At 46.4% G+C, this 25674-nt stretch overlaps 1 protein-coding gene across 3 annotated transcripts in view; it reads right to left on the bottom strand.

Annotated features, from left to right (window-relative positions):
* stab2 (stabilin 2) overlaps positions 1-25674 on the bottom strand; it is a 50167-nt gene that overhangs the window by 24183 nt on the left and 310 nt on the right. For all 3 annotated transcript variants that reach the window (XM_063905583.1, XM_063905584.1, XM_063905585.1), the window contains exons 2-28: positions 24907-25031; positions 22592-22701; positions 22224-22309; positions 22028-22094; positions 21763-21858; positions 18938-19060; positions 18640-18836; positions 18016-18143; positions 17777-17910; positions 17542-17621; positions 17297-17446; positions 10781-10924; positions 10626-10688; positions 10265-10381; positions 10145-10198; positions 9990-10070; positions 9661-9813; positions 9492-9554; positions 9237-9335; positions 7088-7174; positions 6886-6997; positions 6438-6618; positions 3048-3141; positions 1047-1205; positions 771-866; positions 611-703; positions 433-480 (exon numbers count right to left, since the gene is read on the bottom strand). In XM_063905583.1, coding sequence (XP_063761653.1) covers positions 433-480; positions 611-703; positions 771-866; positions 1047-1205; positions 3048-3141; positions 6438-6618; positions 6886-6997; positions 7088-7174; positions 9237-9335; positions 9492-9554; positions 9661-9813; positions 9990-10070; positions 10145-10198; positions 10265-10381; positions 10626-10688; positions 10781-10924; positions 17297-17446; positions 17542-17621; positions 17777-17910; positions 18016-18143; positions 18640-18836; positions 18938-19060; positions 21763-21858; positions 22028-22094; positions 22224-22309; positions 22592-22701; positions 24907-25031 — 2940 coding nt within the window. The remainder of the gene's footprint in view (positions 1-432; positions 481-610; positions 704-770; positions 867-1046; positions 1206-3047; positions 3142-6437; positions 6619-6885; positions 6998-7087; positions 7175-9236; positions 9336-9491; positions 9555-9660; positions 9814-9989; positions 10071-10144; positions 10199-10264; positions 10382-10625; positions 10689-10780; positions 10925-17296; positions 17447-17541; positions 17622-17776; positions 17911-18015; positions 18144-18639; positions 18837-18937; positions 19061-21762; positions 21859-22027; positions 22095-22223; positions 22310-22591; positions 22702-24906; positions 25032-25674) is intronic.

The following is a 25674-nucleotide window of genomic DNA, read 5'->3' as shown; positions in this document are numbered from 1 at the left end:
CGCCTGAGATCAAATGACAACACCTGAGATCACCTGAGATCACCTGAGCACCTGAAATCAAATGACAACATCTGAGATCACCTAAGATCACCTGAAATCACCTGAGAGCACCTGAGATCAAATGACAACATCTGAGATCACCTGAGATCACCTGACAACATCCGAGATCACCTGAGATCACCTGACAACATCTGAGATCACCTGAGATCACCTGAGAGCACCTGAGATCACCTGAGATCACCTGAAATCACCTGAGAGCACCTGAGAGCACCTGAGATCACCTGAAATCACCTGAGAGCACCTGAGATCAAATGACAACATCTGAGATCACCTGAGAGCACCTGAGATCATCTGAGATCATCTAAGATCACCTGAGATCAAAAAATAAGATGAACCTTCATTAATCCTGGGGGGAAATCAGTTTGTACTCACAGTGGTCCAGGTAGAGAACTCAGAAACGTCCGGCAGATTCGTCAGCGCCTGAAGGCAGCACAGAGAACACAGAGTGCCTCAGTGTAAAGTTACTTTGCACATTTACTCAGGAGTTTTACTGGTAATGGAGCCCCCCCCCACAGAAACACAGGTAAGGTATGAACAGGTGGAGCCTCACCTGGCTGACGGTGCCGTAACACACATGTCCGTCTCCGGAGTACCCATCATCACAGACACATGTCCACTGAGAGGACAGCAGCCGGCAGGTCGCCTGAACATAGCTCAGGTCAGACTCAGAGACATCATGCTGTGATGGTACAGGTAGGACGGATACTGACCAGGTGGTGGCAGCCCCCCCCCTGGGACACGCACAGGTTCACCGCCTCACACTCCCTGCCACTCCCTCTGTAGCCAGTCTTACAGCTGCAGTCGCTCTGAGACAAGAAGAGACCAATGAACGTCACAGAGTAGGGATCCTGAATGCAGCACGTGTGTTTGATGAGTTAACGGAGGGGGCTTCTATGAAGACTCCTGCACACACTTCCTTCAGATTGTATGAGACAACCCTGAACACAGATGTGTCTTCAGGCTCAGATCTAACAGGATGTCCTCACCTGTCCAGGTCCCACATAGATGCAGGAGGCATTGGGGTGGCAGCCCCCCCCGTCAACCGCCTCACAGTTGTTGACTGGCTGACAGTCATCTCCGTCCGGCCTCCAGCCGCTCAGACACTGACAGCTGTGAGCTCCGGGGCTGCTGCGCACACACTTAGCCTGCAGGGGGCGCAGCACGCTGCTTTTAATTTGAACAGATTCACTGTTCTAAAATATTATGAGATTAAAAAGTCTAAAAATGTGCAAAAGAAAAACTAAACAACTTTGTTTAAATGACTTAAATGATGATGTTATAAAATATGGAGGGTACCACAAACAAAGCTTCAGATCCAAGTGAAACCTTTACATATAAACACATTCAATCATAAATATAAATAATGTCATTTAACATTTCCCAACAAATATAATACATTCATAAATTTACACCAAAACTAAACCTTTAGGATGTCTCTTCTTGCAGGGGGTGTCTGCTGGGTAGAGGTTAGGGCAGGTGTCATATCTCGCAAATGATGTTATGTTTATTTAAGTGTCTTTGTCTTGTGACTTTTCCCTTTACTTTGAATAGTAACCTTCCCTCTCGTTTCAGAATCTCTGACCTCCCTTCCTTGTGTGCCTCCCTCTCCTGTGATTGGCCGCCCCTGATTGTTTCCACCTGTCCCCCATTACCTGGTGTATTTATTGTCCTCGTCGCCCTTTGTCCTGTGCCAGTTCGTGTTTGTTCATGGTGAATTTCTACTGGAGTCATTAACCCACGAATACGCCTGAGAGCTTCGAGCCACGTCGTGATTTAGTGTCTTTTGTTTTTTTATGCTCCCAGTGTTTGTTCCTTTCAGAGTGATTTTGTGTTTGTGTTGTTTTTTGTCCATCACAGTGGATCTTTTGGGTTGGAATAAACCTTTTTTTGTTAAAACCGGAGTGAGTCGTGCGTTTGAGTTCAATCTCGTTTTCTCAGTCGTAACAGCAGGGGGGTCAAACTCAATTTCATCGGGCCACATTAGCATTATGGTTGCACTCAAAGGGCCGGTTTTAACTTTAAGACCATATAAATATATGTATAGAAACTGTGTTATATGACATCATTGCTTCTGCACTGGATAATTATTGGTTCTGGTAATAACTACATCTGAAAGCAGAAGTCTAGAGAAAATATGCAACCACTACAACACCTGTACAGTTTATTTAGAGAATGAGTTTGTAGCATCAACACAAAGTTGTGCACTGACATACAGTGCACGTAGACCCAGAGATACTGTGGGGGCACACTGTATTTCTCTGTCTGTAAAATAAATCCCATTAATTTATCAGATTAATTAGCCTTACTATTTTAGATCAAGCACTATTCAAGGATTCATCATTTGAAATTTGCAATATTTGAATAGTCTGAAAGCCAAGACTTTGAACCCCCCCGTTCCAGACCCTGGTGTGTATCACCTGTCACTCATTATTGTCAGGGATGGGGAGGGGGGGTGAGGAGGAGCAGAGAGGAGACGGTGATGGCGGGAGTGATCGTCTGAATATAGAGAAAGCAATTCTATGAGCTGCAACTCAAGACCTCACATCTTTCTCAAATCACAGAAGTGGAAGTAACCGTAACGCACGTTCATGTAAAACATGAATCCATGTGTGTCTCTGAAAGAGCCGTAGCGACACCGGACTCTAACAGAGCGGGTCGTTCTGTGAGGAGCAGCTGTCTGTCGGTTCTGGTTCTGGTCTGGGTTGCTGAAGCAGACTTTGCTCCGTGTTTGGTTTCGCTGTGCGGCTGTTGCTCTGTCTCTCACTGCTTCACTCGACACTGACTGAAGTCGCTTCAGTGCGATGTCACAAAACAGATGAATTGTGGGACATGTAGTTTATGGGCAACGAGCTTCTGTAAAGCGGCGTGTAGCCGTATGATGAACCTGATAGACTCTGGAAACTCTCCTGGGCCACATAAAATGAGTTTGCGGGCCGGATTTGGCCCGCGGGCCATGAGTTTGACACGTATGGTTTAGGGTAACTCACGTTGATGCTGCAGCCTCCACGGAGGGGGGGGGCACACGGGTCCGCCTCCCCACAGGTGATCCCATCACCTTGGTAACCAGGTTTACAAACACACCTGGAACACGGCAACAGAAAACATGTTTACATCAAAGTTTATTTTGAATTGAACCAAGTCCTGGTTTTTATCATCTGTGTGTCCCGTAATAACAGTAATAACAACAACAACAACAACAACAATAATACATTATATTTATAGAGCGCTAATCTAAAAACTCAAAGACACTCTACAGAAATACAGTTCATCAAAACATATTCAAACCACACACTTAATATATTTAAAACACAACGTTCATTTACAGATTAAAAGCAGTTTTGAAAAGGTGAGTTTTGATCTGGGATTCAAACAGGGTGAGGTTGGGGGAGTCACGGATGTTTTTGGGAAGTGAGTTCCAGAGGGAGGGGGCAGCGACAGAGAAGGCTCTGTCCCCCCAGGTCCGGAGTTTGGTCCTGGGAGGAAGTGAGAGGAGGTTTGCGTCTGACGAGCGGAGGCTGCGGGACGGAGAGTGGTGCTGGAGCCGGTCTGTGAGGTAGGAGGGGCCTGGTGATGCAGGGCTTTGTGGGCGAAGAGAAGGATCCTCAGGGACGGGGAGCCAGTGGAGGTTCTGCAGGACAGGGGGGATGTGGTCACAGGAGCGGGTGTGGGTGAGGAGACGGGCGGCTGAGTTCTGGATGTACTGGAGTTTATTGAGGAGTCTGGATGGAGTACCACAGAGGATGCTGCTGCTGCAGTACTCTAGTCTGGATGGAGTACCACAGAGGATGCTGCTGCAGTACTCTAGTCTGGATGGTGTACCACAGAGGATGCTGCTTCAGTACTCTAGTCTGGATGGAGTACCACAGAGGATGCTGCTGCAGTACTCTAGTCTGGATGGTGTACCACAGAGGATGCTGCTGCAGTACTCTAGTCTGGATGGTGTACCACAGAGGATGCTGCTGCAGTACTCTAGTCTGGATGGTGTACCACAGAGGATGCTGCTTCAGTACTCTAGTCTGGATGGAGTACCACAGAGGATGCTGCTGCTGCAGTACTCTAGTCTGGATGGAGTACCACAGAGGATGCTGCTGCAGTACTCTAGTCTGGATGGAGTACCACAGAGGATGCTGCTGCAGTACTCTAGTCTGGATGGAGTACCACAGAGGATGCTGCTGCAGTACTCTAGTCTGGATGAAGTATGTGAAGCCAGGGGGTGTAGTCTGATTGAGTGAATAATAGTCCAGGGGTTTGTGGCAGGTTTCAGTGAAGCACAAGAAGTCCAGGTTATTGTCTGTGATGAATTCGTTCAGTATGAGGCTTTTATTGTTGAGTGAACGGGTGTTGAGCAGGGACAGTTTCAGGTGACGTTGTGTTGTGGTTGGTTGGGAGGACTGAGGGAGGAAACGGAGATTGGACGGATTGACGTGCTGTTTATTGTGATGGCGTAACACAGAGGTTGGTGTGCGACGCGATGACCACAGTGACGGGATGGAGTTTGGGGAAGTGAAGTTGTAGGTGAGGATTCGGCCAGAGCCTCTGTGTGTGTGTGGGTGGGTTCCCCGGAGTAATCCCATTTCCAGCAGTGTGCCGATGTTATCTGGAGGCAGGTGGTGATTGAAGTTGTGGAAGTCAGACATGGAGTACAGCGGTGGCATTGTCAGGTAGAGGAGCGTTAGCACGGTGCTGGTATCAGCAGGTGACCGAGTGCCGAGTGTCCGGTGAAGGAGAAGCGTTTTCCACACCAGGAGTATCCAGGTGTTAATCCACAGCATGCCCACGGAAACACAGATACAGTCCGACGAGTATCAGAGGTAGACTGACTACAGGCTGGGTTAGCCTTATCTTAGCCTCCAGGAATTGGGGGACGCCTGTTGCGATGGTGGGTAGCGGAGGAATCGAAACGGAGCCCAGGAAACAGAGCCCGGTAGAGCTGAACACACCGGGACGAATAGATCCCGGTGTGAAAACAGTTGGGTTCGGTGTGGCTGGTGATGTTACTGACGAGGACAGTTCAATCTGATGGTAGACCGGTAGCAGGGCATCGGAGAGTCAAGCTAGCAGGTCAGGTCAGGTCAGGTCAGGTAACCTTTATTAATCTCTGTGGGGAAATTTCAGTGTTTAAGCAGCAACAGAGAAAAGGAAAACAGGACCGGTTCACACAGGATATCAAACACTCATTAAAATACAAAATTCTAAAAACTAAAAAAATATAAATAAACAGATGTGTGTGTTCAGAGAGAGAATGCAGCTTGGTGTGCAGCCCGGTTACTGTCAGGGGGTCTCATGGTGAACCCCTTGGTGTGCAGTCTGGTTACTGTCAGTGGGTCTCATGGTGAACCCCTTGGTGTGCAGCCTGGTTACTGTCAGTGGGTCTCATGGTGAACCCCTTGGTGTGCAGCCTGGTTACTGTCAGTGGGTCTCATGGTGAACCCCTTGGTGTGCAGCCCGGTTACTGTCAGTGGGTCTCATGGTGAACCCCTTGGTGTGCAGCCCGGTTACTGTCAGTGGGTCTCATGGTGAACCCCTTGGTGTGCAGCCTGGTTACTGTCAGTGGGTCTCATGGTGAACCCCTTGGTGTGCAGCCCGGTTACTGTCAGTGGGTCTCATGGTGAACCCCTTGGTGTGCAGTCCGGTTACTGTCAGTGGGTCTCATGGTGAACCCCTTGGTGTGCAGTCCGGTTACTGTCAGGGGGTGTCATGGTGAACCCCTTGGTGTGCAGTCTGGTTACTGTCAGGGGGTCTCATGGTGAACCCCTTGGTGTGTAGTCCGGTTACTGTCAGTGAGTCTCATGGTGAACCCCTTGGTGTGCAGTCTGGTTACTGTCAGTGGGTCTCATGGTGAACCCCTTGGTGTGCAGCCTGGTTACTGTCAGTGGGTCTCATGGTGAACCCCTTGGTGTGCAGCCCGGTTACTGTCAGTGGGTCTCATGGTGAACCCCTTGGTGTGCAGCCCGGTTACTGTCAGTGGGTCTCATGGTGAACCCCTTGGTGTGCAGCCTGGTTACTGTCAGTGGGTCTCATGGTGAACCCCTTGGTGTGCAGCCCGGTTACTGTCAGTGGGTCTCATGGTGAACCCCTTGGTGTGCAGTCCGGTTACTGTCAGTGGGTCTCATGGTGAACCCCTTGGTGTGCAGTCCGGTTACTGTCAGGGGGTGTCATGGTGAACCCCTTGGTGTGCAGTCTGGTTACTGTCAGGGGGTCTCATGGTGAACCCCTTGGTGTGTAGTCCGGTTACTGTCAGTGAGTCTCATGGTGAACCCCTTGGTGTGCAGTCTGGTTACTGTCAGTGGGTCTCATGGTGAACTGATACACACCCTACTGTCGGCTGTGGGCTGTGGGCTGTGGCAGTCCCCTGAGCTCTCTACAGGTGAACTCACCTGAGTGTCCCCTGGTGGAAGTCGCAGTCTGCGTGAGCATGACAGAAGTGAACCTGAAGGCCACACGGCGCCGTCTGCCGCTCGCAGAACCTGCCTGTGAAACCCGGCTGACAGGAGTCCGGTTTACAGCGGCCGTCTGAGTCCGGAAGGTTCTCACACTGCCCGTGGACACAGGGACAAGCTGGGGACCACAGGTGAGAGACAGGTGTGAGAGACAGGTGTGAGAGACAGGTGTGAGAGACAGGTGGGACAGGCAGGTGAGACAGGAGAGACAGGTGAGACAGGTGAGACAGGTGAGAGACAGGTGAGACAGGCAGGTGAGACAGGTGACACAGGTGAGAGACAGGTAGTTGAGGCAGGCAGGTAACGAACAGACAGGTGAGGAAACAGAGGTGGGCTTTAATAAACCCGATAGGGACACACCTGTGTGACATCATCAAAGACTTACTTCTGTCACAGTTGGGTCCGAACCTGCTGGATGACAAGCAGTACTGACAGCGAGAGCCCGCCAGGTTCTGATCGCAGAGACAAGACCCGTTTCCTGAGATCCCCTCCAGACACTGAAACACACACGCGTCTGCTGTGTTTACGTGAGGATCACTTGTGTGTGTGTGTGTGTGTGTGTCCGGTGTGTGTGTGTGTGATGTTACCTGGCCGTGTCCGGAGCAGGGCGTCTGGTATCCTCCGGGACAGGAAGTGCAATCCGGACCGTAGAACCCTTTGCAACATGCCGGAGTCTGAGCACAGAAACATCCATCATCAACAACAACAACAACACCAACAACAACAACAACAACAACAACACCACGTGTGTTTGTGCTGGGAAACATGTTACTGTTTCTACGGAAGTCCTTACTGGCCAATCAGAAAATAAAAAAACGTATGATCGTGTTGTTAGCGTGTTATCACTGTGTTGTTAGCGTGTTATCAGTGCGTTGTTAGCGTGTTATCAGTGCGTTGTTAGCGTGTTATCAGTGTGTTGTTAGCGTGTTATCAGTGTGTTGTTAGCGTGTTATCAGTGCGTTGTTAGCGTGTTATCAGTGCGTTGTTAGCGTGTTATCAGTGTGTTGTTAGCGTGTTATCAGTGTGTTGTTAGCGTGTTATCAGTGCGTTGTTAGCGTGTTATCAGTTTGTTGTTAGCGTGTTATCAGTGTGTTGTTAGCGTGTTATCAGTGCGTTGTTAGCGTGTTATCAGTGCGTTGTTAGCGTGTTATCAGTGTGTTGTTAGCGTGTTATCAGTGTGTTGTTAGCGTGTTATCAGTGCGTTGTTAGCGTGTTATCAGTTTGTTGTTAGCGTGTTATCAGTGTTTTGTTAGCGTGTTATCAGTGCGTTGTTAGCGTGTTATCAGTTTGTTGTTAGCGTGTTATCAGTGTTTTGTTAGCGTGTTATCAGTGCGTTGTTAGCGTGTTATCAGTGCGTTGTTAGCGTGTTATCAGTGGGTTGTTAGCGTGTTATCAGTGTGTTGTTAGCGTGTTATCAGTGCGTTGTTAGCGTGTTATCAGTGCGTTGTTAGCGTGTTATCAGTGCTATCAGTGCGTTGTTAGCGTGTTATCAGTGTGTTGTTAGCGTGTTATCAGTTTGTTGTTAGTGTGTTATCAGTGTGTTGTTAGCGTGTTATCAGTGCTATCAGTGCGTTGTTAGCGTGTTATCAGTGTGTTGTTAGCGTGTTATCAGTTTGTTGTTAGCGTGTTATCAGTGCGTTGTTAGCGTGTTATCAGTGTGTTGTTAGCGTGTTATCAGTGCTATCAGTGCGTTGTTAGCGTGTTATCAGTGTGTTGTTAGCGTGTTATCAGTTTGTTGTTAGCGTGTTATCAGTTTGTTGTTAGTGTGTTATCAGTGTGTTGTTAGCGTGTTATCAGTGCGTTGTTAGCGTGTTATCAGTGTGTTGTTAGCGTGTTATCAGTGCGTTGTTAGCGTGTTATCAGTGTGTTGTTAGCGTGTTATCAGTGTGTTGTTAGCGTGTTATCAGTGCGTTGTTAGCGTGTTATCAGTGTGTTGTTAGCGTGTTATCAGTGCGTTGTTAGCGTGTTATCAGTGCGTTGTTAGCGTGTTATCAGTGCTATCAGTGCGTTGTTAGCGTGTTATCAGTGTGTTGTTAGTGTGTTATCAGTGTGTTGTTAGCGTGTTATCAGTGCGTTGTTAGCGTGTTATCAGTGTGTTGTTAGCGTGTTATCAGTGCGTTGTTAGCGTGTTATCAGTGCGTTGTTAGCGTGTTATCAGTGTGTTGTTAGCGTGTTATCAGTGCGTTGTTAGCGTGTTATCAGTGTGTTGTTAGCGTGTTATCAGTGTGTTGTTAGCGTGTTATCAGTGCGTTGTTAGCGTGTTATCAGTGTGTTGTTAGCGTGTTATCAGTGTGTTGTTAGCGTGTTATCAGTTTGTTGTTAGCGTGTTATCAGTGTGTTGTTAGCGTGTTATCAGTGTGTTGTTAGCGTGTTATCAGTGCGTTGTTAGCGTGTTATCAGTGTGTTGTTAGCGTGTTATCAGTGCATTGTTATCAGTGCGTTGTTAGCGTGTTATCAGTGCGTTGTTAGCGTGTTATCAGTGCGTTGTTAGCGTGTTATCAGTGCGTTGTTAGCGTGTTATCAGTTTGTTGTTAGCGTGTTATCAGTTTGTTGTTAGCGTGTTATCAGTGTGTTGTTAGCGTGTTATCAGTTTGTTGTTAGCGTGTTATCAGTTTGTTGTTAGCGTGTTATCAGTTTGTTGTTAGCGTGTTATCAGTGTGTTATTAGCGTGTTATCATAGCGTGTTATCAATGTGTTGTTAGCGTGTTATCAGTGTGTTGTTGGCGTGTTATTTACGGTGACGTTGGTTCTGCAGAATGGACTGCAGCCTTTGACGGCGACGCTACTCAGCGATCCGGCGAAGTTCAGAGAGTAGACGCAAACGCTTCCAGTTCCCTAAAACAAGAGGAAGAGAACCCTTTACTCAGGTACAGAAATATTTTGGTATTTAAGTACTCCAGTACAAGTACAAGTATCACACATCATGTGTGTTTCATGTAAAAAGTATGTATGAGTGTGAAATAAATGCACAAGTGCAGGGAGACACCTTACCGTGTTAGATCCAGCCTTACACCGACTCTGAAGATGCACTGTAGAGCAGGGCCCACACTCTCCCTGCAACACACAGAGACACCTCAGGACACACACACACACACACACACACACACACACACACATAAACTTCCACAGAGACACCTTCAGTGAAGACGTGAGGTCTCACCATGGTGACCTGGGTCTCGTTGAGGTCACAGCGGTGGGGCAGGACGGGCCAGATGGAAGCCGGCATCAGAACCCCGTCCAGGACGTACAGGCAGCCATTTTTAGCCTCCACCGCCGCCTCCAGCACTGCGGCCCCACCCACCAGGATCTGACCCTGCAGAAGAATAAACCTTATTAATATAGAACCTGAATCTGGACATCAGAAAGATAGACGGGATGAGAACAGAATATATTTTATTAATTTTGAATTATTTATAAAAAATCAACAATACGATAATTAACGAATATTCCCTGTGGATTTAAAATCGCATTCCCGGGATGTGAACTCACGTTCTCTGTGACGTTGATGGCGAGAACCTGGCTGGCCATGGAGGCAATGAGCGGGCCAGAGACAGCATTAAACACGTCCAGCTGTAAACCACACTCTGACATCAGGAGGGCTGGGGGATTATGGGATGTGTAGCAAATGAATGTGTTTTACTCACGCCAGTGGACCATACAATATGGTTCCTCATCAGCTCCAGCAGCTTCCTCTGACCCTTCACAATAAAAGCATGTTTAGTTTCATTTTAATGAGGTGTGAGGTGTGTCTGTGTGAGTCTTACCTTTGCGCTGCTCAGGAAGTCCAGCTGACCCTCCGGCATGGCGCTGAAGGCAGCGCTGCTTGGGGCAAAGATGGTCATTGGACCAGGCTGGTCCAGAACCGAGGCCAGAGATACTTTCTGAACCGGGAACAACAGGAAGTACTTTAGTTCATTCACTTTTCTCAGTAGATATAAACCAGCAGATATCACTGTGGCAGGACCAGAACCAGACCCACAGACACTGAGAGAAAGATCTAGACCAGGTTGATACTAAGAAAAAGACCCAGTCAACACCAAGACTCAGTCCAGAACAAGTTCAAGACCAAATGAATATCGAGACCTTCCCCAGTGTAGACCCAGTCAAGACAGACTAGGTACAAACCTCTAACAGGGACTTGAACGTGCCAAACTTCCCGTAGTCAGAGATGATCTTCATGAGGTTCTCCTGTATGTGGACAAACAGGAAGTCAGTGTTAAGTTTAATGAAACCTTGGATCAACATGAGGTCCAGGCTTCAACTGGGGGTCCAGGTCTCACCTGGGGGTTGCTCTCCACAGTTGGCGCCACGCTGTCCATCAGCTTGTTGATGACGTGGATCATCCCATTAGACGCCACCACGTCGAACTGCAGGATCACCGCCTTCTTCCTGCTGCCGTGGAGATGGATCTTGGTCTGCAGGTCCTGCAGGAACACCGGGGGGAGGAGGAGGAGGAGGAGGAGAAGGAGAAGGAGAAGGAGAAGGAGAAGGAGAAGGAGAAGAGAAGAAGAAGAAGAAGACTTTTTTTTTTTACTTTTACAAAAACACTTTATTACAGGTTTACATCAAGTACAACAAGAATCTATTTACCTAGAATAGGTAAATAAAAAAGCTAAGCCTTAAAAACTTGTGTAAAGTGCAAGTCATCGTTAACCACAGAACATACAATATCTTCATAACACCACCGTTGTTTAAAAGCTTCCAAGTCCCCGATGTGTTTATAAAAACGATGCTCTAGCCAGAGTCTGGCTCTGATGTTGCACAGCCAGATCGCTTTTGCTTCTTGTCCCTTTCTGTTTTCCACTCTGTTCTTCCTACTTAGGTATATAGCCATTTTAGCTTCACCAGAGAGGTAGTTTAGGAGCTGCCACTTTTCCTTGCTTGTCTTTCTGTATGGAGCCCCCATGATAAACACGCTCTCAGTAAAAGCTATACTAAAAAGACTAAAAACCAATGTTAAGAGAGAAGAAACCCGTGAGTCTCTGGCACTCTGTAAAAACATGGAAAACAGTCTCTCTAAAACCACAAAATGGACAGTTGTTACTGACAGCAGGATTAATGATGGAGATAGCGCCGTGTCAAATTCTCCACTGGAGGTCGGCAGTACGTTTCTTTAAGGGGGGTTTGTATAGAGTCCTCCACTGTGGGCCTGGTCCGTTTCCGGCACCCAGTCTAGTGCTCCACACAGTGGAGGCCCTGTCCTTCAGTCCATTTTGTTAATGGTTTTTACAATGTTCATGTATATAGTCTTTTTGTCAGCTTTGTGTATGGTCATTTTCTCTGGGTTTGCAACCTTGAGCAGGGGGCCCGTCAGCTCTCCGAGCCCTGGGCTCAGGTATATCTCCGGGAAAGGGTCTGTTGGGTCTGGTTTGGCTCTGCCCTGTCCGTAGCTCCTTAACAGTCTCTGCTCCTCAGCGCAGAGGCTTCGGCTGCAGAGTTGCAGGATCCTCTGGGCCACCCGGACAGAGTGTAGACCCAGCAGAGAGCCCAAGGCCCGGGCATCGCTCAGCTCCGGCCCCACTGCTTCCACCACCTGCTGAAGGCTCAGGGTCCCAGATCTGCGCAGCACCACCGCCAGTCCTGGTGTCTCGCTGCTGCTAACGTCCAGCCTGGCTCCATGAATCAGAGGCTCTTTTAACAACCAGTGCAGAGAGTCAGTCTTTGGACACCTTCTATGGTTAAAAAGGGCCCAAGACTTAAAAACACCCTGATAAAAGGGAGGTAACCCACTTAACTTTAGAATGGTTCAATCAGTTAAAAACAGAGCAGCATCCAGCCCCAGGTTACTCACGCGTCTTAGAATGCAGCTGCTCACATCTCTCCACACCAAATCAGCCGGGCCGGTAAGATACCTTTGCAGAAACTGCACTCTAAAGGTGGCTGTTCGGCTGGCCAGGTGGACAAGGCCCTGTCCCCCCTCCTCTCTAGGTAAAAACAGCACCCCCTGTGGCACCCAGTGTAGCCCATCCCAAAAGAAATCTACCAATCTCTTTTGTATTTGGGCCAGTAGGCCTGAGGGAGGGTCTACACAGGTAAGGCGGTGCCACAGTTGGGATGCCACAAGGTTGTTTAAAACCAACACTCTACCTTTAAAAGACATCTGCGGGAGCAGCCACTTCCATTTGGACAGTTTTTCCTCAATCTTCTCTGTGACGTTCTCCCAGTTCTTCTGGACTATATGTGTGTTCCCTACAAACACCCCCAGGTACTTTATGCCATCTCTTTTCCATGTCATGCCCTGGGGAAGAACTGGGAGACCGCCACGCCACTCACCGACAGCGAGGGCCTCGCTCTTCTTCCAATTGACCCTCGCTGCCGATGCTGAACCAAAATCTGTCACAGTATTGGTTAAAATGTCTGCATCCCTCTGGTCTCTAATAAAAACAGCGATGTCGTCCGCATACGCAGATAAAACCGTGCTTCCATTAAAACCAGGTAAAAACAGCCCTTGCAATTTAGAGCGTATTTTGCAGAGGAGGGGTTCTAGGGAGAGTGCATAGAGCATCCCAGACAGAGCACAGCCCTGCCGGACCCCTCTACACACTCTAAAAGGAGCACACAGCCCACCGTTGAACTTCAGCACACTCTCAATCTTATTGTACAACACTTTGATCTTAGCTATGAAACCAGCGCTGAACCCAAACTTCTCCATTACTTTCCAGAGGAAGCTGTGCTCAACGCGGTCAAAAGCCTTTTCCTGATCTAGAGAAATCAGACCAGTATCAATGCCCAATGAGCTGGAGACCTCCAAAACATCTCGAATCAGGTGAACATTGTCCACCATGGACCTGCCGGGCACACAGTAGGTCTGGTCCCGATGGATGACCTGCTCAATAGCTCTCCCCAACCTGGTGGCCAAAGCCTTGGACAGAAGCTTGTAATCCACACACAGCAAAGACACAGGGCGCCAGTTTTTGATGTCCTGCAAGTTCCCTTTTTTTGGCAGCAGCGTGATCACCGCTCTGCTGCAGGACATTGGCATAGAGCCAGAGGCCAGACTCTCATTAAAAACGTCTAACAGGTCATGAGACAAGATGTCCCAATAGGCTTTAAAAAACTCAACCGAGAGGCCGTCGATACCAGGAGCCCGCCGTCCCTGCATGCCTTGCAGTGCGGCCTGCAACTCCTGCGTTGTCAACGGCCCTGCGAGCTGTGAGTTGGCCTCTTCAGAGACCTGAGGTAGTTCTGCACAAAACTCCTCTGAGAGCGTTTCGTCCTCGTTGTATTCACTCGTGTAGAGGGTGGAATAAAAGCTCACAGCTCGCCTCCTGATCTGGCTTGGCTCTGTTAGTTCCTGCCCTGTGTCTGACAGCAGTGAGTGGATTACCCGCCTCTGTCCATTCCTTTTCTCCAGGCCAAAGAAGAAACTAGTGGGAGCATCCATCTTGTTTATGTTTAAAAACCGGGACCTGACCAGTGCACCCTGAACTGTAACGTCCAGCAGGCTGGCTAGAGCCATCTTTTTCTCTTTGAGGATTTCAATATATCCTCGATCTCCTGTGGACTCGCTTATTGTTTCTAGTTCCACTATATCACTCTCCAGGTCTTTCGTGATCTGATGTTGTCCTGTGTGACATTGAGGGTGTGCTGTTGACAGAGCATTCTTATCTCAGTCTTACCATGGTCCCACCACTGCCTAAGACTGCTAAACTCTCCCTTCCTCTGTCTAAAAACACTCCAGAAATAAGTGAGGGCCTCTTTAAAATGTTTATCAAATGTTAAAACCGAATTAAAATGCCAGTTAGCACTTCTCTGTAAAACATTTCTAATAAACACATTACATAGAAGCAAAGAGTGGTCTGTAAAACCAGCAGGGAGTATTCTGCACATTTTAGAAGTGTTAAAATGATGCTTAAAGCAATAAATGCGATCTAGTCTGGCTGATGAAATCCTATTCTCTCGGATGTGGGACCAGGTGTACTGCCTTTCGTCTGTGTGCATCCTTCTCCATACATCCACCAGGCCGTGGGAGTGGACCAGCTGCCTAAGAGCATGCTGGGATGCTGGATGCGGCTCTGCATGGTTGCGATCTAAAGATGCATTCTCCGTACAATTAAAATCCCCACCCAGAATAAAAACTCCTCCGTGGCACAGCCGTTTAAAACCTCATTCACTTTTTGTAAAACAGCTTCCTCTCTGCACCGTTTGTTGGAGCATACACATTTATAAAAACAGCCGTAAAAAGGTCAAACCTTGCTTTTATTAAAAGCAACCTCCCCTTGATAAACTGCTCGACCTCCAGTGAGACAGGATTAAAGGACTTGGAGAGGAGGAAGCCCACCCCTCCACTGAGAGAGGTGCTGTGGCTTAAAATGACTTCCCCCTCCCACTCCTTTTTCCAGTCATTCTCGTTACCAACGTCGCTGTGCGTCTCCTGTAAAAAAAGCACGTCCACATGTTTTATACTTGCTGTTTGATAAATTAACGCCCTCTTTCTTAGCTCTCTGGCTCCATTGACGTTCAGGCTTCCCACTCTAAAAGTGTCCATTGTGAGTGAGGTAGTGCATACAACAATAAAGACAAATAGGTTAAATAAAACACACATAAGGGGTTTTAACTTCATTGCTGCTTATCTGTTTTCGTACTTTATGCACCAGTTTCTTTAGTCTCCAAGCTTCCTGTTCTGTGAAGGCAGACTCCTCTTTTTGGCTGAGATGGAATTTGGCCGAAGAACAAAAAACGACCAAATCAGGGAAATAGTCTTCCACAACTACCCCATGCTGGTTCTTTGTCTGCAGTAGATAGTTTTTTTATCATTTCCGCTGTGTACATTTTTCCCTTTTGACTGTCACTGAACCCTATCACGTCACTGCCGTCCGACACACACTCATCCCCACTCTCATCTGTCTGCCATTGCTCTCTTCCTCTCTTTCCCTGCTCCCTCCTTTGCTGCTCTTTCTAACAGTAGGTGCGTTGTTCCTTGTGCTTCTGCGTTTATTAGCGGTCTTTTTTTTGTTGCTATTGCTGTTTCCACCTCTTCATCCTCCATCTCAGCAATCTCCACCTGCTCACCCCATGTTTTCCTCTCCTCTCCTGTTTTCAGTGCCGCCGCTCCCATAACGCGCATTACGCGCTGTGCGTAGGGCACCAAGTGTCGAGGGGGCACCACCAAAAATAGCCTAATGAAAAATCGTCATAATAATTATAAGGCCGAAATTATTTCAGTAGACTATAGAAATATGAGGCACTTTTTAGGCATACTACTCAAAGGTACCGATGGTGCCCCCCTCTCCCCTCCCCCCTCCCCTCCCCACTCACTCATCACAACTCATAATGTTTTTTTATTGGGGGGGGGGGGGGGAGGGCATCATGAAGGAATTATGCTTAGGGCACCAAAATGACTAGCAGCGGCACTGCCTGTTTTCACCATATTTTCCTCCTGTGTTTGGCAGACTTCACCGTCTCTACCATCTTTTACATTACCTCAGTTTTTTCTTGTGTTTTTTTCACCATTTTATTTCTTTTTCTCCCCCCACCTGATTTTCTTCACCTCTACACAAAACCACAACCTCCCTTTCGTGAACATCTTTACCATCACCCACACCCTGTGCAACACCCCCGCATGCCCCGTCGGACACAGCAACAGCCGGCTGCTCCGGAGCAGCGGCGCCTCCGGAAGGGAGCCCCCCACCACCACAGCGGCCGCATTAACGGCCATCGTCGCTGGAGACACCCCTCCCTCAGCAGCAGCCGCCGCCTCCGGAGGGGAGCCCCCCACCACCACAGCGGCCGCACCAGCGGACACCGCCGCTGGAGACACCCCACCCTCAGCAACAGCAGCCGCCCGCTGCTCCACTACAACCGGCCCGGCCGCAGCCGGCCCCGGCGCGGAGGCAGAAGTGACATCCGGACCAGGCGGAATCGAGTCCCCGCGCCCCGGACAGGCACTCACGGTGTGCCCCTCTTCCCCGCAACCAAAACACTTCATAACTGACGAGGTTGCAAAAATCACGTAGTCATAATCATCTACTTTAACGTGAAAACGGAGGTTGAGCTCCGCGTTCCGATTGTTCAGTATCATATAGACCTGTCTGCGATGAGACACCACGTGCTTCAGTAACTGAGACTTACACCCAGACAGCATCTTCTTCACCGGAGAAACAAGTTTCCCGTGTCTGGATAGCTCTCTACTGAGGAACTCATCAGTTATGAAGGGAGGGACGTTGGACAGAACCACTTTGGTTGCGGGGAGCGTCAGCGGCTGCACCCGCACAAACATTTCACTCACCGTGATGCCTGTCTCGATAACGCGGTTCACTTTCTCCACCTGGTCCAGAAAGATCACGACCGCACTGTTCATCCGCGCCAGGGACTTAATGCTGCTGTGTCCGACCTTCTCCCCCACAGCCAGCCCGATATCCTCCACAGTGCATGGGAAGCCGGCCGATATTTTGATGCCGTGCTTCCGAGTGAGTCTGGCAAAGTCTCCATTCACCATGACGTCAGACGCCGGCCGGCGAGACACCGGCAGGAGAAGCCCGCAAAACAGCCCAAAACCACCACCAAAAGACCCAAAAATTAAGCAAAGCAAACTATCACCGATAAACTATATGAACCTAACACCCATAAACAAGCACAAACGGAAAAATGTAACTTATAAAGCGTCGCTCTTTTCTTTCGCTCACACTCCAAAATCTCCCAGCATGCACCAGAAGAAGAAGAAGAAGAAGAAGAAGAAGAAGAAGAAGAAGAAGAAGAAGAAGATTGATATGCGCCTTAGTGCTGACTCATGTCTGACTTGTTTTTTGTACCACTTTGTTGCAGACTAATGTCGACTTGTTAGCCGTGTGTCTCACCCCCTCGCTGGTGTCCATCTCCCCCATTTTTCCTGTCACAGTGTAGAAGACATCGGTTTTCTTCAGTGAGTCGAAGGGCAGGACTCCGGCCACAAGGTGCATCTTACTCAGGTACTGAGCCTTAGCCCGGTCTGCTGTCAGAGTCCGTATCTGAGAGGGAGACTAGTTCGTTAAACCTTCAGAGTGAAATAAAGTCTGAGCCAACAGGAAGGAAAAGCAAGACTTTCAAAATAAGAGGATCTTACTGAAACCCCCCTGAAGCCTTTATTGATCGGGACAAACAGGGTGAATGGACCCAGGGTCTGCAGGGACCAGGAGAGAGACCCTGAAAGCAAACAGACTTGTTTATGGCTGATTGTCGACTTTCCGATGACTGATGTGTGATTTGTGTCCAGCGGACGTTCCACTCGGTGCCAAATAGCTGTGAACTAGTTGCTGAATAATAGGCGACTCGTTAGCGACTTGAGAGGATGTTGTTACCCAGCAGGGAGATAGCGTTGCTCAGCTGGCCCCTCCACTGCCCCCCCGGCTCCGAGTTCAGGTCGCTCAGGCGCTGCATGATGTTCCCGTAACACACTTTCCCGTTACCCACAAACCCCTGATTACAGATGCACCTGCGGAAAGGGCAGAGGGACAGGTGAGAGGATATTATATAACAGTCACCTGTGCAACAGAACCTGACGGTATGCAGGGTTATATCACATTCACGGGGTACTGACTGGACCTGTCCCAGCTCCGCGGTTTGGCAGGTGGCGTCCTTGTGACAGGAGTCCGGTCTGCAGGCGTCCTTCAGGCTGCAGCCGCCGCCCCTCAGGAGGGCAAACCCCGGGAGACACTCGCAGTGAGACTGAGGAGGACACACAGGTGAGTGTAGGTGAATTTATACAGGTAGATATACAGAGGTAAATATACACAGGTAAATATACACAGGTAGATATACACAGGTAGATATACACAGGTAAATATACACAGGTAGATATACACAGGTAAATATACACAGGTAGATATACACAGGTAGATATACACAGGTAAATATACACAGGTAGATATACAGGTAACAGTGGAAAAACACACACAGCCCAACAGCTAACAGGTAAAATCGTTCAGGTAATGGATAACATCCTACTGGTACCAGGTAATGTTCCTCAGGTAACGGACACAGGTAAGAGTTAACTATTAGGTAACAGGTGAGTGCCCTCTGACAATGTCCTCTCAGAGACAGGTTAGTACTTTCAATATTTATATTATTAAGTGTCTCTTGCCCTTCCCCGGTCCAACAGGTAACGTCCATAAGTAATAGTTAACGGCCAACAGGTAACAGATACAGGTGACTGTCTCCTGACCTTCCCCGGGCCGTCGTAGACACAGCTTGTTGTCTCGGCGCTGCACCCCCCCTGGTTCCTCTGACACGGGTCTACAGCCATGCAGACTCGTCCGTCTCCGCTGTAGCCCTCGTTACAGGCGCACAGGTGCTGGTTCGGCCCGGTGTGGATGCAGGATGCCTGCAGGTGACACAACTGTTGCCGGCACGGGTTTATAGCTGAGGATGGAGAGCAGACACTTTAAATACACATGGCATGTGACAGGAACTACTTCTGTTCAGTTCAGGGCAGTTTACATTGAGCTTCCTAAGGAACTCACACAGACAGGTGTCTCCGGACTTTTGGTATCCAGGTAAGCACTGACACACCAACTGACCGGTCAGAGCCTCCTCCATACAGCGCGAGTTCAGAGGACAGCGCAGAGACGCACACTCAGGGAGCTCTGACAACACACAGGTAATACACAGGTAAATACACAGGTAATACACAGGTAATACACAGGTAATACACAGGTAATACACAGGTAATACACAGGTAATACACAGGTAATACACAGGTAAATACACAGGTAAATACACAGGTAATACACAGGTAAATACACAGGTAATACACAGGTAAATACACAGGTAATACACAGGTAATACACAGGTAAATACACAGGTAATACACAGGTAATACACAGGTAATACACAGGTAAATACACAGGTAATACACAGGTAATACACAGTAATACACAGGTAATACACAGGTAATACACAGGTAATACACAGGTAATACACAGGTAAATACACAGGTAATACACAGGTAATACACAGGTAATACACAGGTAATACACAGGTAAATACACAGGTAATACACAGGTAATACACAGGTAAATACACAGGTAATACACAGGTAATACACAGGTAAGACAGGTAATACACAGGTAATACACAGGTAATACACAGGTAATACACAGGTAAGACAGGTAATACACAGGTAATACACAGGTAATACACAGGTAATACACAGGTAATACACAGGTAATACACAGGTAAGACACAGGTAATACACAGGTAATACACAGGTAATACACAGGTAATACACAGGTAATACACAGGTAATACACAGGTAATACACAGGTAATACACAGGTAATACACAGGTAATACACAGGTAATACACAGGTAATACACAGGTAATACACAGGTAATACACAGGTAATACACAGGTAATACACAGGTAAATACACAGGTAATACACAGGTAAATACACAGGTAAATACACAGGTAATACACAGGTAAATACACAGGTAATACACAGGTAATACACAGGTAATACACAGGTAATACACAGGTAATACACAGGTAATACACAGGTAATACACAGGTAATACACAGGTAAATACACAGGTAATACACAGGTAATACACAGGTAATACACAGGTAATACACAGGTAATACACAGGTAATACACAGGTAAATACACAGGTAATACACAGGTAAATACACAGGTAATACACAGGTAAATACACAGGTAAATACACAGGTAAATACACAGGTAATACACAGGTAATACACAGGTAATACACAGGTAATACACAGGTAAATACACAGGTAATACACAGGTAAATACACAGGTAATACACAGGTAAATACACAGGTAATACACAGGTAATACACAGGTAATACACAGGTAATACACAGGTAAATACACAGGTAATACACAGGTAATACACAGGTAAGAAACAGGTAAATACACAGGTAATACACAGGTAATACACAGGTAATACACAGGTAAATACACAGGTAATACACAGGTAATACACAGGTAATACACAGGTAAATACACAGGTAATACACAGGTAAATACACAGGTAATACACAGGTAATACACAGGTAAATACACAGGAAATACACAGGTAATACACAGGTAATACACAGGTAATACACAGGTAAATACACAGGTAATACACAGGTAAGACAGGTAATACACAGGTAATACACAGGTAAATACACAGGTAAATACACAGGTAATACACAGGTTATACACAGGTAATACACAGGTAAATACACAGGTAATACACAGGTAATACACAGGTAAATACACAGGTAAATACACAGGTTATACACAGGTAAGACAGGTAATACACAGGTAATACACAGGTAATACACAGGTAATACACAGGTAAATACACAGGTAATACACAGGTAAATACACAGGTAAATACACAGGTAATACACAGGTTATACACAGGTAATACACAGGTAAATACACAGGTAATACACAGGTAATACACAGGTAAATACACAGGTAATACACAGGTAAATACACAGGTAATACACAGGTTATACACAGGTAATACACAGGTAAATACACAGGAAATACACAGGTTATACACAGGTAATACACAGGTAATACACAGGTAAATACACAGGTAATACACAGGTTATACACAGGTAATACACAGGTAATACACAGGTAAATACACAGGTAATACACAGGTAAATACACAGGTAATACACAGGTAAATACACAGGTAATACACAGGTTATACACAGGTAAATACACAGGAAATACACAGGTAATACACAGGTAATACACAGGTAATACACAGGTAAATACACAGGTAATACACAGGTAAATACACAGGTAATACACAGGTTATACACAGGTAATACACAGGTAAATACACAGGTAATACACAGGTAAATACACAGGTAATACACAGGTAAATACACAGGTAATACACAGGTAAATACACAGGTAAGACACAGGTAATACACAGGTAATACACAGGTAATACACAGGTAAATACACAGGTAATACACAGGAAATACACAGGTAATACACAGGTTATACACAGGTAATACACAGGTAATGCACAGGTAAGACACAGGTAATACACAGGTAAATACACAGGTAATACACAGGTAAATACACAGGTAATACACAGGTAAATACACAGGTAAGACACAGGTAATACACAGGTAATACACAGGTAATACACAGGTAAATACACAGGTAATACACAGGAAATACACAGGTAATACACAGGTTATACACAGGTAATACACAGGTAATGCACAGGTAAGACACAGGTAATACACAGGTAATACACAGGTAATACACAGGTAATACACAGGTAATACACAGGTAAACTGACCTTGATCACAGCTGGGCCCTTTGTATCCGGAGAAACAGGTGCAGCGACCGTCACCTGTCAGACCAGAGTCACATACACCGTGCACACAGGAACATACTGCACACACACACACACACACACACACACACACACACACACACACACACACACACACACACACACACACACACACACACACACACACACACACACACACAAACACACAAAGTAATTTATTGTTAATTACTGAATTTAAGACAATATTAAACTCCAGGTATGAGGTTACCTGAGCTGCAGGTGGACCCGAAGCGTCCCGGCGAGCAGTCCTCACACGCTGTCCCTGCAAACCCCGGCTACACACACACACACACACACACACACACACACACACACACACACACACACAAACACACACACACACACACACACACACATGAATATAAGTGTAGTCCTTATGAATAAGAAATCTGCGGAGTATTTACCTGACAGGTGCAGGTGCCGTTGCCCCCCATCCCGTCGGAGCAGATCCCACTCAGACTGCAGGGTCTGTCGGCCCCCTCCGGACACTCTGATCATATTTCAAAGAATACAAGTTCAATCTCCCCCAATCAGTTCAATCTCCCCCAATCATTTCAATCTCCCCCAATATTTTAGCAAAGGTGTGTGTGAGTGTGTGTCAGCAGTTTGAGTCCTGCTGACGGAGGATCTCCACAGGAAGGAAGTCCTGATCCTGCAGGATGAACCGGAGCATGTGAGCCCTGAGCTGATACAAATACTGCTACCTCTACACACCGTGTACTCTGTGAAACACAAGGTGTGTGTATACCTCCCTGCACCTGTGTGAACTCACCCTGGCAGTCGGGCCCCCAGAACCCGGGGCAGCAGGTCTTGATCTGGGCCTCCCTGTAGCACTCTAAGGAGCAGCCTCTGAGGGTCAGGGAGGACGTCCTCACAGAGTACCTGAAGGCCACACACACACGCTTCAGTTTATACATGTTTACAAACATATGAATGCTAACTTCTTTAGCAACATGCTAACTTCCTCACTACATGCTAACTTCTTTAACAACATGCTAACTTCCTCACTACATGCTAACTTCTTTAGCAACATGCTAACTTCCTCACTACATGCTACCTTCCTCACTACATGCTAACTTCTTTCACAACATGCTAACTTCCTCACTACATGCTAACTTCTTTAACAACATGCTAACTTCCTCACTACATGCTAACTTCTTTAACAACATGCTAACTTCCTCACTACATGCTAAGTTCTTTAGCAACATGCTAACTTCCTCACTACACGCTAACTTCTTTAACAACATGCTAACTTCTTTAACAACATGCTAACTTCCTCACTACATGCTAACTTCTTTAACAACATGCTAACTTCCTCACTACATGCTAACTTCTTTAACAACATGCTAACTTCCTCACTACATGCTAACTTCCTCACTACACGCTAACTTCTTTAACTACATGCTAACTTCTTTACAACATGCTAACTTCTTTAACAACATGCTAACTTCCTCACTACATGCTAACTTCTTTAACAACATGCTAACTTCCTCACTACATGCTAACTTCTTTAACAACATGCTAACTTCCTGACTACATGCTAACTTCCTCACTACACGCTAACTTCTTTAACTACATGCTAACTTCCTCACTACATGCTAACTTCTTTAACAACATGCTAACTTCCTCACTACATGCTAACTTCTTTAGCAACATGCTAACTTCCTCACTACATGCTAACTTCCTCACTACATGCTAACTTCCTCACTACACGCTAACTTCTTTAACTACATGCTAACTTCCTCACTACATGCTAACTTCTTTAACAACATGCTAACTTCCTCACTACATGCTAACTTCTTTAACAACATGCTAACTTCCTCACTACATGCTAACTTCTTTAGCAACATGCTAACTTCCTCACTACATGCTAACTTCTTTAACAACATGCTAACTTCCTCACTACATGCTAACTTCTTTAACAACATGCTAACTTCCTCACTACATGCTAACTTCCTCACTACATGCTAACTTCCTCACTACATGCTAACTTCCTCACTACATGCTAACTTCTTTAACAACATGCTAACTTCTTTAACAACATGCTAACTTCCTCACTACATGCTAACTTCTTTAACAACATGCTAACTTCCTCACTACATGCTAACTTCCTCACTACATGCTAACTTCTTTAACAACATGCTAACTTCCTCACTACATGCTAACTTCTTTAACAACATGCTAACTTCCTCACTACATGCTAACTTCTTTAACAACATGCTAACTTCTTTAACTACATGCTAACTTCTTTAACAACATGCTAACTTCTTTAACTACATGCTAACTTCTTTAACAACATGCTAACTTCCTCACTACATGCTAACTTCTTTAACAACATGCTAACTTCCTCACTACATGCTAACTTCCTCACTACACGCTAACTTCTTTAACTACATGCTAAGTTCTTTAGCAACATGCTAACTTCCTCACTACATGCTAACTTCTTTAACAACATGCTAACTTCTTCAGCAACATGCTAACTTCCTCACTACATGCTAACTTCTTTAACAACATGCTAACTTCCTCACTACATGCTAACTTCCTCACTACATGCTAACTTCTTTAACAACATGCTAACTTCCTCACTACATGCTAACTTCCTCACTACACGCTAACTTCCTCACTACATGCTAACTTCCTCACTACATGCTAACTTCTTTAACAACATGCTAACTTCCTCACTACATGCTAACTTCTTTAACAACATGCTAACTTCCTCACTACATGCTAACTTCTTTAACAACATGCTAACTTCCTCACTACATGCTAACTTCCTCACTACACGCTAACTTCCTCACTACATGCTAACTTCTTTAACAACATGCTAACTTCCTCACTACATGCTAACTTCCTCACTACATGCTAACTTCCTCTACATGCTAACTTCCTCACTACACGCTAACTTCTTTAACAACATGCTAACTTCCTCACTACATGCTAACTTCCTCACTACACGCTAACTTCCTCACTACATGCTAACTTCCTCACTACATGCTAACTTCTTTAACAACATGCTAACTTCCTCACTACATGCTAACTTCTTTAACAACATGCTAACTTCTCCGCTACATGCTAACTGTTCCTCACGTGCAGTCCTGTTTGCTGGACCCGGGGGTCTTCTTGAAGCCGGGGGGGCAGGACATGAAGATGCTGATGCCACAGGAATGACACGAGGTCCGGGTCCGCAGAACCGTCGAGTTAGAACACAGGTTCTGCACCGAACATCAAGATCATATATCATATCACTTAGAGCAGAGGTTCTAAAGGACAAGGACAGGGACAGGGACAGGGACGGGGACAGGGACACCCCCCCTACCCCCCCCCCCACACACACACACACCTCATTACTGATATTTACACAATTATTTTCATACTAAAATTAGTGTTTGAATATTGGATAAACCTGCAGACACACAGAAGGTGTGTGTGTGTGTGTGTGTGTGTGTGTGTGTGTGTGTGTAAACAAACAGGGTGTAATCAGCTCCTCTGATCAAACAGGAAGTTGAAACACTGAGGTGATTTCAGAACGTGTTTTTGGTTCTGGTTTATCTTCTATTTCGAGATGTTTACTTTCCACTGTTCTTTATTTCGAATGTGCAATCCTTGTTTTACACGCAGCTGCGAAGAGAGTTAAATGAAGTATAGCTTATCTTGAAACCCCAGCTAAACCTGATGTCAAAGTGATGAGAGAAAGACATGAAGCAGTTTAAAACATGATAACACGTTAAAGATTTTTACACGGATCAAACATGATGTATTTTACATGTGACACGCATCAAGTCCTCATCGAGTTATAACCCAGAGTTTAAAGTAGGACAATAAAAAGAGATAAAACACAGAAACAGCGTGAGCGTT

Source organism: Eleginops maclovinus, chromosome 17 (genome assembly GCF_036324505.1).
Source record: "Eleginops maclovinus isolate JMC-PN-2008 ecotype Puerto Natales chromosome 17, JC_Emac_rtc_rv5, whole genome shotgun sequence".
Taxonomy (NCBI): Eukaryota; Metazoa; Chordata; class Actinopteri; order Perciformes; family Eleginopidae; genus Eleginops; species Eleginops maclovinus.
This window is presented reverse-complemented; position numbering and strand designations above follow the sequence as displayed.